We start from the raw sequence: 17,959 nt of genomic DNA on the forward strand, positions 1-17,959 counted from the left end.
GCGCGGCAAGCAAAGCCAATCACGAAGCTCTGCATCCGCGCCTGTGGACTTCTTACTTGACACTGAACATGAATGCTAATGATAGGTCTAACGTCTCTTGGAGAGAATCTCGCTTTCTTGGAATTGAACTATCCCTCTAGCACCGGCAGCGAATTGCCCGAGCAGCTGCCCTTCCTTTTTGGCCCAGCAGCCATCATTTCGCACTTCTTCGCAGAGTGGTATACCGTGACCGAACAAATCATACACGCTAAAATGCTGTAGCAACTCTCTCTTTCGTGGTATCTTGCGTTCGTCTCATCGCTTCGTCAGTGGCACACTCGAGGCAGAACGCCTAGCGAGCAAAATCAAAGCAGAGGCTGTCTAAAGCAACAGCCTGGAGCAAAGTAAGCAAATGCATACCGACGTTGGAAGCCGGGTCGTCATTCATCGTCGTCTCGTTGGTATTGAGAATCGAGCGCGGCAGTTCAGCGCGGTCCAGAATATGGCGTGTTTCCAGAGCTATTCGCTCCGCTGTTGCTGCCCATGCCGTGGCTACCACTGTTGCTGCTCCTAACGAGCCCAGGGTCGCCGAAGATCTGAGGGCCACGAGGTCCAGGGCCATCGCCAAGGCCAGGTAGGTCCTTGGTGTTGTTTGGTTGAGCACGTGGGTCGCTAGACCACACAGGGAGGCCCTCTGATGGCAAGGACTCTCCGCTTGGCTTGCCATGGGCATAATCAGCCAAAACTCCATTGATCCCAGTGAGCGCCCAAGCAAAGACAGCTTGTTCGCGGATGGCAGCCATGAAGTCCATCTGATCTGGTCCGGCGGATGACGAAACAGTTGAAGTGCCCTTGCGAGCACCATGTGGGCCGAGGGATGGCGCGAACCCAGTACCGTAGCCAGCGGCGGCTCTGGTTTCCATTGGTGGCAGCATTGGCTCCAAGGCCCAAGGAGCGGCAAAGAAGCCCCTGTGGTGCACGGGCTGTGATGGGCGCTGAGTAGGGTGTGGAATCATGGGGCGAGCTCTCCTCAAACACACCACAAGGCCGTCGGAGGTGCAGGAGATGACGGCTTCGAGCTCGATTGGATCGCGTTGTACTTGAGGCGACCTTCTCTCGCGCTCTGGAGAAGGCGCCAAGGACGATGTGGACGACTCAGCGCGAGCTGCCTGGCCAAAGATTGCTTCGTGGGTATCGGCGTTGCGAGTGCTGTCGCCCGAAGAATGCCTGGACTCGTCACTATCGATGTCCATGGCTCCAGCTTGAGTGTCAGTCGGTGTTTCGGCGGCACGGAGATGAACGCCGCCTTCTTCGCTGGTGGTGTCGGTCGTAGTCATCTCCTCGTCACTCACGTCAGAGGCGGCCTCTTCGTCGTCGAGGCGAGGATCTCTGAACCAAAAGCGAAGGTAGGCGATGGAGTCGTTACCCTTGGCATTCTCGAGGCACTTGACCGCATCCTGCAGGCAATTCTCCGAGATGCAGTAATAGAAGCTTCGGCCGCGCATGGCTTCCGCTGGTATGCCAATGACTTCGGCAAGACCGCTAGTGGCGTACATAATGGTCAAGGTGCGCGTGAATCGATTCAGGAACAGGGCTGCTCGCGGTTCGTGCTGCTGCTTCTTTGCAGGCAGCGAGAACTTGGCCGAGAGATGTGACAACATGTGGTATCTGGGGTCCTTCGGCGAGGAGGAGAAAATGCGTCGTACCACTGGAGCTTCGAGGGCTCGCTCTAGTCACGTCAGTGATGGATTCTATGGCGCGCAGGCAGGCAGGCACGATAGTCACTTACTGTCAGATCTGAGTCCGCGACGATAGACACTGGTACAGACGACCATGACATCGTAGACGATGGTGAAACAGCATTCGCAGCCGATCCATTGACCATCAGCGTTGCGCACGCGGATGTAGGCCAGCACGGCAGCCTTGTCGGTGGCAACACGCTTCTGGTGGAACTTGCGGGCCGCTGGCAGCTCGTCCTCCGGGAAGAAGTCCCATGCGGAACGGTTGACGATTTCATCGGGCGTGAAGCCCAAGATGTCGACGACGGAGTCGGAGGAGTACAGGATGGTGGCGTTGTCGGTCAGATCTGGGCGGCGGGTGAGTGAATAGTGTGGAGAGGCGCACGCTTGCTGCACGGCTCACCATGAATGGAAATGAAAGTGGTGTCCATATCGACGGCAATGGAGGCAGTGCTGGCAGTTGGGGGAGGAGATGGAGAAACAGAACGTCGTGCCGAGTCAGCGGCGACAGCACATGGCCAGCGGGCAGGCTAAGCGTGAAGACTGGTCGGCGGCGGTCGCAAAGGTTGCTTTGTCGACGGCGAGGGCAGTACAGCTCTGCCGGACCAGGGCGAGGTGGAGTTCGGACTCGCTGGTCGATAAAGGTTCTGGTGCTTAAGCGGGAGCAGAGGCCTGGTGCTGTTCCTGGCTGCTGATTCGTCGTAGGCAACGTGGATGATGGCAACGGCCGTGCCAAAGTCAATTGCGGGCCAGGCAAGTGCTGGGGGAGCGGCGAAGGTTAAGGTTAATAAGGTGCGGTGCCTGGTCAGGTTGGAGTTTGGACGTGAGAGACAGGCACAGGGCGCGGTTATTGGAATCGTGTGCGTGAGATGGGCGTGAGAAGCAACGCTCTTGGAGCTGGAGTTGGTAGAAGTGCAGTGGGTGTGGGTGTGGGTGTGGGTGTGGGTGAGTCCGTAATGCGGGTATAGCAGCAGCAGCAGGACCGTTGTGTCGCAGACGTGCTGAAGTGTCAGCGTGTCACGTGGTTCTGCCTGAGGGCTCCGTGTGGAGGGGTCCGTGGAAAAGCGTCCGTGCACGATGACGCAGCCCTGCGGCAGCCGCTGCCGAGAATTTATTAGGAAACGAACGGGTCAGGCGCGCGAGGAATGCCACGACCACCGCTGCAACACGCATCGCCTTGACGCTCATCACCCTCAGGCCACACATGGTATTGTTCCAACTTCCAAGGCTGCAGGCCGTTCTGCTGAAGCCTGACGTCTGCTGTATAGCGCCAACGCAACGCGTGCGGTGCAGCGCCAATCTTGGCAACAGCATACCCGCTCTCAGAGTCTCAGACGACTGCTGCAGGGCTGCCTGTCTCCCGTCCCCGCGACTACTAGACTACGCTCCAATAATGTATGTTTTGCCTGGCCTACAAAGCCCATACCTTTTGCTCTCTAACCCAAATAAACATCCCTACAAGACTCTGCTCCGCCGCCATAGTATAGTATGCCCTCGACTAGCACCTGCTCGCTACTACTAAGCACCTTCACAGACTCCTCCGCCCCTAGTTACTACTCTTTCCTCGCGCGCTGCTATATTCCCTCCCTTGATGATTCGTCAGTCCTAGCGGGATGCTGGTAGCACGTAATGAGCTCGCCAGTCGCTAATTTCCACGGATTAGGAGGCCGCCACCTACCTACATATTAGCAGTTCTACAGAACCTTCACCTGATCATACCCCAGCACCCTAGAATACCTTATTGCTCCCGAAAACTAGGCTCACGCCCGTCGACTGCACCTGCCGGCCTGCACATCTGCATACCAACTTGTCAGCCTTCATAGGTCAAGGAAAGGCTCAATCCAAAGCGCACCACCGTCCTCTCGCCGGCGTGCAACACCATACATGAAGCCTTCCACTGCAGCACCAAGCATTAACACCCCGGTCGCTCATGCATTGATCATCCGCCCGGCCACCGCTACCGCTACGGGTCCACGTCTAGCTCCTACAACTTCGCATTCATCGTCGATTGAACTCGCTGTGTGACCTTCGCACGTGCACGCTCAACGGCGTTTCAACGGCTATCCGCAGCATTCGATAGCACTGCCGCATCGCTGTGAAGTCCGGCCAAAGGCGAGTCCTGCTTTGCTTCGCTGCCAAAGCTGCTTGTAGCAACGCTGGTCTTCACGGCAGTTATTCCCGCGTGCTGTCTCCGTACTGATGAGTCCGATCGGCTCAAAACTTCAGGAAAGCCGAGCCCTCGCCAATGCGATTCCTTAACTCAACGGGCCTATCTATCGAAATAGTACGTTTTGTATATTGAAATGCTCGTCCATACTGGAACGGTCGTTTTGCGTTTAGTATAGAGCCCTATTAGAGATACTCGTTGAGATCTAGCTAAATCCTCTTACCCTCTTCTTGTCGCGATTTCTCCCTACAGAACATAGAGTATGTACCTTTTCCAATACTTCTAGAAGATATAGATCAGATACGTAGCGTAGATGATAACGACAAAATGCATCTGTATTCAAAAATATATGCCGATTCGCGTTCTCGAAGGATCTCGTGCTCGAGGTTCGGCTTTCCCAAGCTTTTGAGCCGACCCTGTTTTGCATGACCGGCCAGACTCTGTAGAACCAACAGGGTAAACTTCCAGCAGCACCCTCGACAGCGACAGGCACTCTGGCGCCGCGCCACGGTCGCTCCTTCGTGCTCACAGTCACAGATAGCTGATGCTCGCAAAAACAAAAAACATCGTGGCGAGGTGTCAGGAAAGCGCAGTGATACCGATAGCGCACCAACACGGAAATGGCCTCACACACGCACGAGGTCTTTCCCAAGCTAGATTGCTGCACCAAATGGATGAACGGTAGGCGAGGCGCTCACTTTATATCATCTCTACGTCTGCCGCTTATCAACAGAACCATCAGATGAGACCATCTTCGACGTGAAATTCTACCCTTACGGCACTGAAGACGACGAGCAGATTTTTGCTTTCACGGGATCCACTGATGTACGTGCGCCAAACTCGATTATTTCCACGGATACATTATCTGACCTTCGCAGACGGTCGTATGTCGTCCAAAGCGCGGCGCGGACCCGCCGTTTGAGATATTGAGGTGGTTTCGGGACAAGGATGTGAGTAGCTCCGGCTTTTTTTTTTCATATGACGAGTTTCCCGAGTGCCACTAATCACATAAGCGCAGGCCGACGCTTCCTACAACAGCCTTGTGTGGACGAAGTGTCCCGAAACGGGAACTCCATGGCTCTGTATCGCGGGCTCCGAACCAAAGCACATCAAAATTCTGAGCATTGAGACTGGAAAGCCCGTGCGCACTCTCACCGGTCATGGAAAGGGCATCAATGATCTCGCAGTCTCGCCATTGTCAACAGACCTTCTAGCATCATGTGCGGACGACGCAACGATAAGGCTGTGGAACTTGGCGCGGCGGTTCGAAAAACAACCCTGTGTTGCATTGTTTGGTGGAGCAGGGAATCGGGCACCCGTCCTTGCCATTCACTTTCATCCGAACGGAAGGTGGCTCCTCTCGGGAGGTATCGACACAGCAGTATGCCTTTGGGCCGTGCCTGGGTGGGAGGAATTGGAACGAGCTGAAGACTCTAGCAGAGCCAGTGAACCCTTGATCGTCTACTACCCGCACTTCTTCTCCAAAGAATTACACCCGAACTATGTGGACTGCTTCGCATTCTATCACGACCTCATCCTCTCCAAAGCAGCCAGGGCTGCGGACAGCGACAAAAAGAAAGGCGGCAACCAGAATGAAATTCTCCTTTGGAAAATCGATGGCTTCGACTCCGATGATCCACCGCCAGAAGAACCCCCAATCCCAGAACCAGGCCACCAAACAAGATCCTCTTTCCCGCACGACGAGAAATTTCGGGGATTCCGTCGTCTTCTTACCTTCAAGATCCCGCACACCGACCGCTTCTACCACCGATTCGGCCTACTCCATACCCCCAATGTGAGACCAATCTTATGCATGGGCAACCAAGAATCTCAATACCTATTCTGGGACATGCAGCGATTAGAAGAAGGCATAGATCCTCAAGACCGACCCCTCCCCAAACCCAAGAAACGCGGCAAGCAAAGAAAAGGCCCCGCACTACCTAGCGACTTACAAAAACGAAGCGAGAGCGTGGCGGATAGTTCATCCCGAGGAACACGTAAGTCATGCCTACCTACCTACCTACCTACCTACCTACCTCTCTCGATGTCTCTATACTAACCCACCACCACGACACATATAGCCGAAGCATCTACCACCACAGCAGCTACAGAAGAGCGAGAGTACACGCTCGGCGATCCTTTCTTCCCCCTCGAAGCTCATGAGAGTGTGACCGCCAACACAAAGCTTTCGGCCAGGACGCATTTTGCCACTTCTCAGATTGCTTGGAGTCCGGATGCGACGGTTATGGTTGGGGTTGGGGATCGGGGGATGATTTGTGTTTTTTATAGGGAGAAGAGGGGTGTTTGAGTAGGCCGGGAAAAACAAGTCAGCAGCATCATTCAAAAGCCGAATGCGATGTCTCTCTAATACACGACAGACATGGTCGTGCAATTTCACGAAGGTTGGAATCTTGCCAAGATCGAGGCGGAGGCCGTTGTTTGGCGAAAGGACGAGTGGAGCAGCGTGAGACTATGCATCGCAGGCCTCAGATCGGATTGAAAGTAGGGCGGGATAGAGTACCGGATGCTAAATATTGGCGTCTGCATCCAGGGTAGGTGGCTGGAAGACCATCCATACATAATAGATCGAAAGCCGTATCTCTAATGCCAGAGTGAGAAGGTCAAAATACGGCCTTTTCCAGCGTCTTATGACTGTCCGCAGCTGATGTCGTATGGGACAGATGGTCATAGTAACACTATCGCTGCAGTCTACCAAAACTCGGCCCAGAAGACTTGTGATATGAGGTCGTGTACGCAGTTGAGACCAGAAGATGTGTTCAATGTCCGTTTTGAGTGCGCGTGGCCGAAGGTAGACGAACGACTACATATAAGCAAACGGTGCGCCAGTCCGGCAATATGACCTTGGAAAGTGCGCCCCGCAGATACAGGATGCAGGTTGGTTTGACCCGCTCAGTCTGCGACTGTTTTGCCAGCTTCTTCCGGCTCGGCAGCGGGAGATTCTTCTGGGTCCATAGGATCTACCGACTCCACTTTGACGTGAATACCTGTATGGGGCTCCAGCTTAGGTTCAGCATCTTGCTCCGCCTCCGCCAGAATGACAGTCTCCTCTCCAGCCTCGACCTCTTCGCCAGCCGTTTTTGGCTCAGGTGTTGCCGGCTTGAGGGTATCGGTGCGCTCGATACCCAGAGTTGGTACTTCATCTTCCTCTGTTTTAGTCGGTTCAGCCACAGGCTCTGGATCAGGATCTGCTGCCTTCGTGTATAAGATAGTGGTCGAGCGGTCAAGCCCTCGCTTCGGTTGTGGTGGGTCCTCGTCCTCCGGTTCGGCTTCCTCTTGGATGACCGTGGCTACCGTACTGGATGGATCCCTGGTGTGGGTATGGCGCTTTGTGGTATTGCCATGCGCAATGGTTGTGTTGGCTGGATCTGGGAGGGAGATGTCCTCGGGTGGCCTCGACAAGATGCTAAGCACCTGTGGTTTCTCATTCTCAGCCCGAGATGCGTCTGGTTCCTGACCTTCTGCTTCGGGTGGGATGGTGTAATTTTCGGGCTGTATCAGGTTGTACTCATCGCACACAGTCTTGTAGAAGATGTACAAGCCGGTCTTAGCCTCGACTCGCCAGAACATGTCACGATGCTGGAACCAGGCATGCGCGAAGATGCGGTAGACGCGTCTGAATATGTTTGTAATCTCCTTGAGCTGGGCTTGCATAGTCTTGTCATGTCCGCCCCCCATGCCCGCGGTGCCCAGATTTAAGCGAGACGGGAACATCTTGCTGCTAGTCAAAGATGTCGCTGCCCAATCTAGGGTATGGCAGCAGTAATCAATTGCTGAACAGCTCTTGGGTGGGTCGTGGACTGCGCATAGATATTGCCATTCGCTGGCTCGCATCTCGGAGCACGTCTGTGGACTGCATGGCGGGTCGTCGGCGAAGAGGTGCACAATGATGGCATTAGTCTTCTGGATGAGGAAGCGGCCCAGCTCGTACAGCCAGATCTCGGTGGAGGTGGCGTCGGGTGGTCTGCACAGCTGGCGCGCGAGGTCGGCCGTGATGGGCACGGTGGTGTTGGAATCGGGTGGGTGAGTGTGGTGGTAGTACAGTGCTTTGAGGTGTTCTGTGAGCTGGAAGGCCGTGTCGATCTGCACATTCCAAGTCAGCATGCTATATGGTCGGATACTGGGAGCTGGTATATGCCTCTGAAAGCTCGACCAAAGGAGGACCTTCCGTCATATCCTCTGATTTCGTGCCGGGGCGTATTCGCCGCGAAGCTCCACCGTCAAGGCTCTGCGACAGCAGCTTGTCTTGGTCTTCGAACAGCGACACACCAGGCGATGTTGGCCCGATCTGATCCTCTGCTATGGGTGGTGGTGATGGAAGCCGCGGTGACGACGACGGCGAGGCTGCGGCCGCCATGTCAGGCCGTTTATGAATGTTTCTCTGCTCTCCAAACGCCGTCCAGCTCTTCTCGCACTGCGCCGTGCTGTTGTTTCCAGCCCCCAAAGTTTGCCAACCATAGAGAAAGTCGATGCGCGTCCCGAATGGCTGGCCTGGCGTTGCGGCGCCTCGGATCTGGCTCCGATTTTGAGATCTGCAAGGGCCACCGAGCACGTCTCTCCAACATCACCCTTTTCTTCCCTTTTCCACACAGCCTGACTAGAAGCAGATATGGAGGGAGACGACGATGTGCCACCTATGCTGGTCACTGCCGATGGCGCGGATGCTGTCGAAGCCGGGCTGAGCTCTGAGATGCAGGATGTAAAACTATCTCGAGTCCCCATCACTATTATTACAGGTAGGTCATATGCTGATGCTGCGATCGGGCGCTAGCGAGCACTTTACATACAACTTGATACAGAGAGCGATATCACAGCTCATCGGAGACATTCGAGCTGCTCTTTCTCTGCTATCTGGACGAGATGCAAGACAGCATGTCTTCTCAGATCTCACAAATACATCCCTAGCCTTCTCTCGTCACACTTCAATGCTGGACACCCACTGACCGCATGAAGGATATCTTGGAGCTGGAAAGACCACCTTGTTGAACTACATCCTCACAGCACGCCACGGCAAGAAGATTGCTGTCATATTAAATGGTGGGTCGGTCTATCACGAATGATTGCCCTCTTCTTCAACACCGTAACCAATGATCTCCAGAATTTGGCAACAGCACCGACATCGAAAAATCCCTTACCATAAACCAAGGCGATCAACAAGCCGAAGAATGGCTCGACCTCGCGAACGGCTGCATCTGCTGCTCAGTCAAGGACTCTGGCGTGAACGCGATCGAATCACTTATGGAACGCAGAGGTGCTTTCGATTACATTCTGCTCGAAACTACAGGCCTAGCTGACCCAGGCAATATCGCTCCACTATTTTGGGTTGACGAAGGCCTCGGAAGCACGATCTATCTGGACGGCATCGTAACACTCGTCGACGGCAAAAACATCTTGCGCAGTCTTGACTCGCCACAAGGCGAAGAAGCAGTCAAAGATGATCATCGCGATCACATCGGACCGGTCCTATCAACTGCGCATCTGCAAATCTCACATGCCGACATCTTAATCATCAATAAGACCGACCTGATCACGAACGACGAACTCAAAGCCGTCCAAGATCGTGTCCGCTCAATCAATGCTTTGGCAAGAATCGAAACCACCGACCATTCCCAAGTCCCGCAACTTGAAGGTTTGATCCTCGATCTTCACGCATACGACAACGTATCTGCCGAAAACCTCGAATTCGCAAGCAAAGGTCACAGTCATCTGAATCCAGCAATAGCCACCATAACCTTGCATCTCCCCGTCCTGACCCCATCTGGGCTTGAAAAGCTCGACGAATGGCTGAGGACCACCCTATGGGAGACACGGCTACCCGGTGCAGCAGAACTTTCGTCAGAATGGGAGATCCATCGGATCAAAGGACGCATACCGCTGCGAGAAGGAGGTCTGAAAATCTTGCAAGGTGTGAGGGAAATATTCGAGTTAATCGATGCTGTTGAAGACGGTTCTGCCGATGGCGTCGATGGCAAGATTGTGATTATTGGACGGAATATTGGTTATGAGCAAGCTAGGAAAGCTTTCCAGGAGAGTATTTCGCAAGCAGTAGCTGGTGCGAGATCTTAGGTTCAAGAGATGTGCTGAGTTGAAACCGTGACCAACTTCACCAGTCAATGCTGTACCTATTTGCGAGGAAAGACAGAGAGACGATCCCCACGTCCTTGGAGTTGGAGGAATGCTCTCCTCGTGCAAGGAGGGCAGGTCAATTTCGACAGGACCAAGGCTCTACTCCATTCATCCCATCTCCATCTCCATCTCCAGACTCCACTACACTCTTCCCCCATTCGGCAACTCAAACTGTTAGGCGCCAGATTTGTCGGAGACCGAGGATGGAAGTACAGGGTGACCCCCTTGTCTCGGAGACAATGAAGGTTAGAGTTATCGACAAGGGCCTATCTATAAGCATATGAAAGCGGCTTAGCGTTGCTAAGAGAGAATAACCTTAGCTGCTAACTATTGTAGTAGGTAATAGATTGATTGCTATAGGCAATAGGCAGACTACTAGCAGCCTAATAGTAAAGATTATAGCATATAAGAAGCGCTAAGTAGACTAATCGAATTGGATTGAATACCGCGTATAAAAGCAGCTAATTACAAGAGCCAGTTATGCCTTCATTCAAACCTCCGTAGATATAGGAGATAATAGAAGAGACCAATCTAAGTAAATACAATAAGGTTAGGTTAGTAAGGAATGCCTCCGCTATTAGCAGTAATTACTGCTTCAACCCTCGCTAGTATACTATTAAGAAGGTTCCTAATATAGTCAACAGTTACGATATTAGTCTATAGCTATATAACCCTAGCTTCTATATTAGTACGTTTAGTAGGCACTCTGCTAGCATAGAGTGCCTTCTTAATAGCTGCCTATACATTCTTAATAGGGTTAAGGTCCGGACTGTTCGGAGGCTAGTCTATAAAGGGTATACCGTATACAGTTAGCTAGTCTTTAGTCTTCTTAGTACTATAGGCAGGAGCGTTGTCTTATTGGAAGAGTACGTATTTAAGATACTTATAGGGGTTAAATAGAAGGTCGTTGTCGTCTATAGTGTCTAGTATGCCTACGTCTCTCTCGAGGGCTTCGTTAGATAGCTAGTCGCCTATTAATCGCATATATTTAAGGACTGAAGGAAGGATATACTTAATATAGGAGGTAGCATTAATAGTACCCCATTCCTTCCGTTGCTATAGAATAATATTGGAGCGTCTAGTGCGGCCGGAAATAGCACCCTAAAAGAGAATATAAGGTATCTCTTTGAACTTAGGTACTAGGCATTCCTTATTAAACACCTTATTAGGTTTACGAGTAACATAGAGCCGTTAATAACTACCCCTATAGTAGGCAAACTCGTCCGAGAAGGACACGTTATACTAGTTACCTGCCTTCTAGGTACGGTATGCGAGTGCCTACTATAGGCGCTTTGCTATTGACTATTAGTATATTATATGCTAAAGACAATAGACAAACACTTGCCTTTGGTCCGCTTACTAAGCTATAGTCGTACTACTGCAACACAACGACGATAACCTATAGCTCTATAGATACGTCTTATAGTCCTTGCTAAGCAAGGTAGGTTCAAATAGTCTCTAAATTAGCTATAAGTTATACGCTTGTAGTTAGCATTGCCTATTTAGTTGATTAGCAATAGTTAGTTAGCAGAGGTTGTTTACTTGCCTTTAAGTGCTTCTGTTACTCTCTTAATTAGAGTCGGTTGTATCTTATTAATACTATCTAGCAGGAAGCGCACTCGTCGCTTCGGAGGTAATAATATTAGCCTAGATTTAGTAGGAGTGATTATCTTATAGACAATGCGAGAGACATTCTAAGGGCGTTATTATAGGAGGCTAGAGATATTATAAACAGTCTAACTACGCTCAAACAGCTCCTTTGTAGTAGCTCTAAGCCTATAGCGCTTAACAATGTCCTTACGCTTTATACGTTGTATATATTGGAAGGTAGTCTCTTTAATAAAGGACTTATTATATACCGGTAAGAAGCTATCTAGTTGCTGCAGTATAGCTAGCAGTTGCGAGTCACCTATCTTAGCTTGCATCTCTGCCTAGTTTAAGAGCCGCTAGAAGAAGGCCTTATCTAGTAGTGCAGTGCTAAATAATGGGTCTATAAGACCTAAGGGTAAACTAGGCTCCGCTATAGTGCTAAAGGACTCCTTAAATAAGTGCTAAAGAGGTAATAGTATATTAAATAGATCAGATAGTAGTTAGGTTAGAATAGTCGCCTTAAGAACAGGCGAGAAGGGAGGAGTTATCGGAGAAGCGGAGCCCTCGCTAGAGGAGGTATCCTCTTATATAGGTATTATAAGAACCTACGGAAGCGTACGAGGTATAATTATAGTATAGAAATAAGTATAGGAGTATTCTAAGAGCTCTAGAGGGTTCGAAATAAGGGTGTTAGGGAGTATATATCTCTCTCTCTGTTTATTAGCTTCCTCTAGCTAGCTTCTTATATCCTCCCTTAGTACCTACTATACCTATTGTTTATACGGCTCTTACGCGCCTACCCTGCCCTAAACACCTCCTCTTTTGCTTTATTCGGAGGCAGGACATTGCCTATATATCGTTGGCATAGTAGCAATGCTAGTATACTGCTAGAAAGAGGTATTATTAGTATAGGAGACTTCTAGTAGTATAGGGGTTGGAAATAAGGCCTCTTTATTAAGCCTTCTTAGCACTATAGTATGCGACACTTCCAATCGGATAATAATGCGAGTATTGAGTTGTTATAGACGTAGATAACCTAGCAATATTGCAAAGGTTAGTGTCGGAAAGTTAAGTTAATCTTCGGAGATGGCCAGACTCTGTATAAATAAGGCTGAAGTTTGAACTATCGTAGGTAGCATCGACCGGAGTTTCGTAATGAGTTAATTAATGCACTCGACAAAAGCTAGTTTTAGAAGACCTGTTTTCAAAGACAAGCCATCCATGCGTGAGATGATGGTAAATGACGGAAGGAAGTGTTGGTACGTACGTACCTTCGAGTTCCACGGAGCAAGGTTAGTTCTTGAGCAAATATCCGTTCTGCAAGAGACTGCGATACAGATTAATCTGGAAGTAGCTCGGCTCGGTGGATGCTGTATGTATATCGGAAGCAAGGCGGCAGTATGCAGTAGAAGAAAGTCTCACGACTAGCAGTGAAGTATTGCATCTGCTGATTCAATTGTAGCAATACTCAACAATGTCGATGTCGATGCGAGGAATTGAAACCTGTTTGCCGTGATTTCCATAACTTGATATCCGAGAAGTAGAGTATAGGGAGCTAAACTAATAACGATCGGCGGAAGTATACGGTTCGAAAAGTCTGTGAGGAATTCCGAATTCCTCTTTATCGCGATTTTCCCTAAACGGAGATACCATTATCAGTAGTGTGGCTGTAGACCTAGCTTGTGGGCAATCGTGTTCGGCGGAAGACTAGGCCTTCCTACGTGCGCGGTGCTGGAGATGAGAATGTATCCGCAGCTAAATTGGAGGCAAACGCCGCTCACTCCGTGAAGTAAGCGGCGTGTGACTGCACCAAGCCGCGGATAGAGGCAATCTTCACGATAAGAGAAGGTTTGACATGGCATAGGTCCGCGCCAGGCATAATAATCTTGTGTGGGAAACGGTGAGAGGCAAGCTAGCCTGACATTGCGACTTGCGGTGGGCGCACATGAAATCACATGAAAGAAGATACGAAAAGTTTCGGAGAAGGATGAGGTGATGGTGGAGGATGTGGTTGTTAGCTAATACTTCTAGTGCCTCTTCTCCACAACTCGGAGCAAATCGGGTGCTGCTTTCTTACCTTTGATCAACGAGTGCGACCTCGGCTTGAGGCTTACGGATACAGTACAGCAGAGTATCTGGCCGATACAGCACCATCGGTACACGACGGGGAGGAGAAGCCTTAGTAAGCTGCTGGTGTACGCAAGGCTCTCGTCCCCACATTCGCTGCACACCGCATCATATGATAGCCTGGTGGTTAGATGAATGGAAAGTGCAGCAGTCGCACGATACCTGCACGATGCACCTTCAGGCCTCTGCCTCGCTGGACATGTTTTATACGCCGCGATTGCTTGCACTTTCTGCTTTGAGCATGCTCCCACTGTGCATCCATAATAGATCTCGACACGTTCTCAGAACTCTGCGATTTCGTCCGCAGGCTTGTTAAATCCTCCGTCCTGCCACGAATTTAGCCTATATTGGTTCCGCAGTCAGCCTCGTGGAGTCATGGCCCGTGGGGGTTGACTTCGTTCCGCATCAGCATGTGAATTGTGGCTTGTGATTTGCGCGGGCAGCCAGTAGGAAGGCGTCGCGGCATTCTATTCCTTGGCGATTCCCGGAAGAAGTCGAGAACATGTCACAACTTCACTCGGTTTCCGGGGACTTGAACAAGACTTACCAAAGCCGTCCACTAAGCACGGTATTAGACGGCTGATACTGCACTGTAAGTTAGCCATGCTTTTGCCGGGTGGAGTGGAGAAGCCTCATTTCATAAGAATCCACAGGGAGCGCTTGCCGGGCTTGCCGGATCAGCGGCTGCTATCGCGTTCCAAACTCCTGGATCCGCGAATAGTAACGCAGCCAGGCTTCATCTACATGTTTTGCGCAGCAGAAGATGGCTGCCGCAGGCGTTCAAGGCTCCGCTGTTTGTGTGTTGGGTATTAAAATAAAAGGGACTGCCATCGCGAGGCCGAGGCTTGGCAAGAATTCTCAAAGATAGGCAAGCCCAACACGCAGCTCTTGTACGGAGCAAGACGTGGAGCGGAGTCGACTCCTTTCCCCAGATTGCTTGCCCGTTAGAGACAAAGGATCCCGTTCATCTCAGGGTGTAGGCTTTGGTTCGGGGGCGCACCGCACAGTGACAGACAGTGCCACCACCTGCTATTCCTGTCCTGTCCTGTCACGGATGCGTGCTGGTGCATCCTTGTTGTGCGGGCAACGTTGCGGGATGAGACACAGGCTCATTGGGCAGCTTCGAACAGGAGACAGCGGATGAGTTGTTGCGATTCAAAATCATCTTTCCGATCGCAAGTGAAATTGGCGCCTGTGATACGGGCCATGTTATCAGAGACTTGCGGCGGCGACTCGTCATCATGTCGGCCTCGCTGTTGTCGGTGAAACTGCGCTCTTCTGTATGCGGGCCTCTGTTACACCCTATGCGGCCTGGGAGTGCGCTCTTTTCAGTGCAGAGCTTTCTTGTCGGTCCGACGGTGGGACTCCATCTCGGCCAAACTAGGCAGAATTTATTGCAGCGCCTTCCTCAGCCCTACAGACATGATGCCGAGCGCAGCGCAACAGCACCATACTGCTGTAGTAGTAGCTCCGAGTGATGATATGATAAGAGGGTGCCACGCCCACGGATGCTCAGCCCCGTCTGACCGTCACAGGCCAGGCCAGGCCGCGAGTCGCAGAGCGAGGCTAGGGTGATGATAGATGAGCGTCCCCGTCGCGGCGTCGCCCTCGCCCTCGCCCCGTGGGTGCCCCGGGCAAGCTTCCGTAGCCGCATGATGCATCGTCCACAGCAAGGTGTGGGCCACGGTGTCGCGGTTGGTTCCTGCATGACGCAAAAAGGGATGCGGATAGAGACATCGATGTCAGTGTGGAGTGGGCACTCTGACTTTAGTTCTCCCGGCAGCACTCCCGCGCTTGTGAATTCCTTTTCTACGCACGCGCTTCTGCTTTCCGGTAGCAGCACCGCGCAGCGCAGCGTCACCCTTCACCACCATCCAACTCTGCTCTCTGCCCTCGCAACCAACCTCTCTCCTCCACAATCCTTGCACACTGCAGACCTACCCCGGATCAGCGTCTGCATTGCATTCCTCCGCTCCGTACATCCCGTGCGCACTGCGTCACCACTCACCACACCACACGCAAAGAGAATTTGGCTCGCCCGCTTCAGCCAAGCCAAGCCCCAAGCGACAACCGACGCCGCCCTTTCTTCCCGTCCACATGAACCTCAGCGACTTGCTTCACTCGCAGCAAACGCAGCAATCGCCGTCCGCCTCCGCCTCCGCCGACGACACCACCCGCCACGCACCTTCCACGTCGCCCAACGCGACCGCATCGACGACGACTTCCGGACCCATGGCCGGCTCCGCTGCGACAATGCCGGCAGTGGGCGTCGCAATGCAGAACCAGGACGAACACCGACCAGATTTGCCGCGTCCGTACAAGTGCCCGTTGTGCGATAAGGCCTTTCATCGTCTCGAGCATCAGACAAGACATATCAGAACGCATACCGGCGAGAAGCCGCACGCCTGCCAGTTCCCCGGTTGCACAAAACGATTCAGCAGATCCGACGAATTGACTCGTCATTCGCGCATACACAATAACCCCAACTCACGTCGCGGCAACAAGCAACAACATGTCGCTGCCGCCGCGGCAGCTGCTGCCGTCCAAGGCGGCATGTACGACAACCCGGCAACGCACCAGTTGAACCAAATGAGCCAACTCCACCAGATCAACCAGATCAACCAAATCAACCAACTCAGCCAGAATAACCACATGCAGCAATTGAACCAGCTCAGCCAGGTGAACGCCTTCAACCAGATGAACCAGTCGCCGAGCATGTTCAGTCAGCACTCGACTCCGATGCAGACTCCGATCCACCAGCCGCCTCCACCGATGAATCCCATCATGGCACCTCCAGTTCAGAAGACGACACATTCAGCCCCCAACTCTCAGTTGAGCTCTCCTAACGTGTCGCCTCCGCACTCTCATGCGTCTACATACACCAGCACTCCAGGCTCTTATCTTACTCGCAACAGCAGTGGCGATATTAGTCCAGCGCAAGGTGGCAGTCTCCATCGACCGATGGATATCAACCTGCTGGCCACGGCGGCATCGCAAGTCGAGCGTGAAAACAACACTCAGCTACCCAATCCACACTTGAATCTACCGACGAGGCATACCCCGTACCATCATCCGTACAACACTGGTCGCATGCCCTCGCTTTCTTCATACCACTACTCGTCAAATCCGACGTCGCAGCCTATGTCGAGATCACACTCGCATGACGAAGATGACCACAGGCCATACAAGAAGTCGAGACCAGGCTCTCCACAATCCACCGCCCCGCCATCGCCATCTTTCTCGCACCCAGACACTTCTCCAACTCCCGACCATACCCCACTTGCAACACCCTCGCATTCTCCGCGACTTCGCCCGCAGTTTTTCCACGCGAATGGCGTTCAGCTTCCGACATTGCACCACCTATCTATGGCTCACCAACCACCTCCGGCACTAGCACCGGTTGAGCCGTCGGCTGATGGTCAGCAGCCATATGTTCCAGCTCAGCACAGCGGACTGAGAATCAGCGAGATCATGGAAGCTGGTGACGGCGCTCAGCGAAAGCTCCCTGTGCCGATGGTCGCAATCAAGGAGAGCACGTATCAAGTCAAAGAGATCAAAGACATTTCCAACCCGGGCAGTGGCATTTGCAGCGGCCAAAGCAGTGCACGGCAAAGCGAGGCAGGCAACGATCTTTCAGAACGAATTTAGGCCTTTGCAGTCGTTCTAACTCGAGTACACTGGAACGACAATGAATGCAGAATGACAGAACCAGTCAATTGATAGAGTAATGGACCTGGCCTTTCGGGCACAGTCACGGATAGATTATGGACACATGACCGAATACTTTTTATTGATTTTATGGCGAGGAGTTCTAGCGAGATAGATCGGAAACGGCGAACTGTGGCGAAGAGAAGAGAATTCGCGGTCGCGAGACCTGCTGGGATGGGTTGGCGAAATGGCAGTGGCTATAGCAATTGGGTCTGATACTGATATGCTGCCATGATTACCAGCGGTCGAACCAGACTGGAAAGTGAAGGGGGGGTTTTTTTAGCTCTTGAGAGCTGATGCAATGCGCCATTCAGTCGCTCGTCGTAGCGCCAGCACCTGTTTATTATTACTACACTACTGGCAATAGAATGCTATCTCGTCTCACAATTCACTCGCTACTCTCAACGCTTGCAGCCAGCGCCAATAATGCGACAAAGCAGTAGCGAAGCGAAGCGAACACGCACAACTCTGCGGTCTCGGTCTCGGCTTACAAAGATTCTACTGT

General features: G+C 52.1%; 7 protein-coding genes across 7 annotated transcripts; 3 read left to right on the forward strand and 4 right to left on the reverse strand.

Moving 5' to 3' along the window:
* Positions 1-58: 58 nt before the first annotated feature.
* Positions 59-977, reverse strand: MYCFIDRAFT_183603 (uncharacterized protein). Its single transcript, XM_007931644.1, has one exon. The coding sequence runs from the start codon at positions 599-601 to the stop codon at positions 332-334; it is 270 nt and encodes an 89-aa protein (XP_007929835.1). The 5' UTR covers positions 602-977; the 3' UTR covers positions 59-331.
* Positions 657-2,066, reverse strand: MYCFIDRAFT_108105 (uncharacterized protein; the record flags this gene model as incomplete). Its single annotated transcript, XM_007931645.1, has 3 exons — positions 657-1,089; positions 1,132-1,708; positions 1,769-2,066. Coding segments are annotated over 3 exons (1,308 nt in total), but the record flags the coding sequence as incomplete, so codon positions are not given.
* A 1,226-nt stretch (positions 2,067-3,292) lies between these two features.
* On the reverse strand, positions 3,293-4,033 carry MYCFIDRAFT_177683 (uncharacterized protein; the record flags this gene model as incomplete). Its single annotated transcript, XM_007931646.1, has 7 exons — positions 3,293-3,392; positions 3,428-3,446; positions 3,483-3,524; positions 3,574-3,645; positions 3,694-3,744; positions 3,777-3,972; positions 4,007-4,033. 7 exons carry the CDS (start codon positions 4,031-4,033, stop codon positions 3,293-3,295), a joined length of 507 nt encoding a protein of 168 aa, XP_007929837.1.
* Positions 4,034-4,505: 472 nt separating this feature from the next.
* On the forward strand, positions 4,506-6,193 carry MYCFIDRAFT_79866 (uncharacterized protein; the record flags this gene model as incomplete). Its single annotated transcript, XM_007931647.1, has 5 exons — positions 4,506-4,566; positions 4,619-4,710; positions 4,764-4,835; positions 4,904-5,882; positions 5,967-6,193. 5 exons carry the CDS (start codon positions 4,506-4,508, stop codon positions 6,191-6,193), a joined length of 1,431 nt encoding a protein of 476 aa, XP_007929838.1.
* Positions 6,194-6,900: 707 nt separating this feature from the next.
* Positions 6,901-8,248, reverse strand: MYCFIDRAFT_109391 (uncharacterized protein; the record flags this gene model as incomplete). Its single annotated transcript, XM_007931648.1, is given in 2 exon segments — positions 6,901-8,008; positions 8,025-8,248. Coding segments are annotated over 2 exon segments (1,332 nt in total), but the record flags the coding sequence as incomplete, so codon positions are not given.
* A 273-nt stretch (positions 8,249-8,521) lies between these two features.
* MYCFIDRAFT_166906 (uncharacterized protein) lies at positions 8,522-10,052 on the forward strand. The gene is made up of 3 exons (XM_007931649.1): positions 8,522-8,639; positions 8,857-8,940; positions 9,002-10,052. Exons 1-3 carry the CDS (start codon positions 8,540-8,542, stop codon positions 9,967-9,969), a joined length of 1,152 nt encoding a protein of 383 aa, XP_007929840.1. The 5' UTR covers positions 8,522-8,539; the 3' UTR covers positions 9,970-10,052.
* Positions 10,053-15,272: 5,220 nt separating this feature from the next.
* Positions 15,273-17,837, forward strand: MYCFIDRAFT_156328 (uncharacterized protein). Its single transcript, XM_007931650.1, has 2 exons — positions 15,273-16,287; positions 16,492-17,837. The coding sequence occupies exons 1-2, from the start codon at positions 15,844-15,846 to the stop codon at positions 17,392-17,394; spliced, it is 1,347 nt and encodes a 448-aa protein (XP_007929841.1). The 5' UTR covers positions 15,273-15,843; the 3' UTR covers positions 17,395-17,837.
* Positions 17,838-17,959: the final 122 nt, after the last annotated feature.

Source organism: Pseudocercospora fijiensis, assembly GCF_000340215.1.
Source record: "Pseudocercospora fijiensis CIRAD86 unplaced genomic scaffold MYCFIscaffold_8, whole genome shotgun sequence".
NCBI lineage: Eukaryota > Fungi > Ascomycota > Dothideomycetes > Mycosphaerellales > Mycosphaerellaceae > Pseudocercospora > Pseudocercospora fijiensis.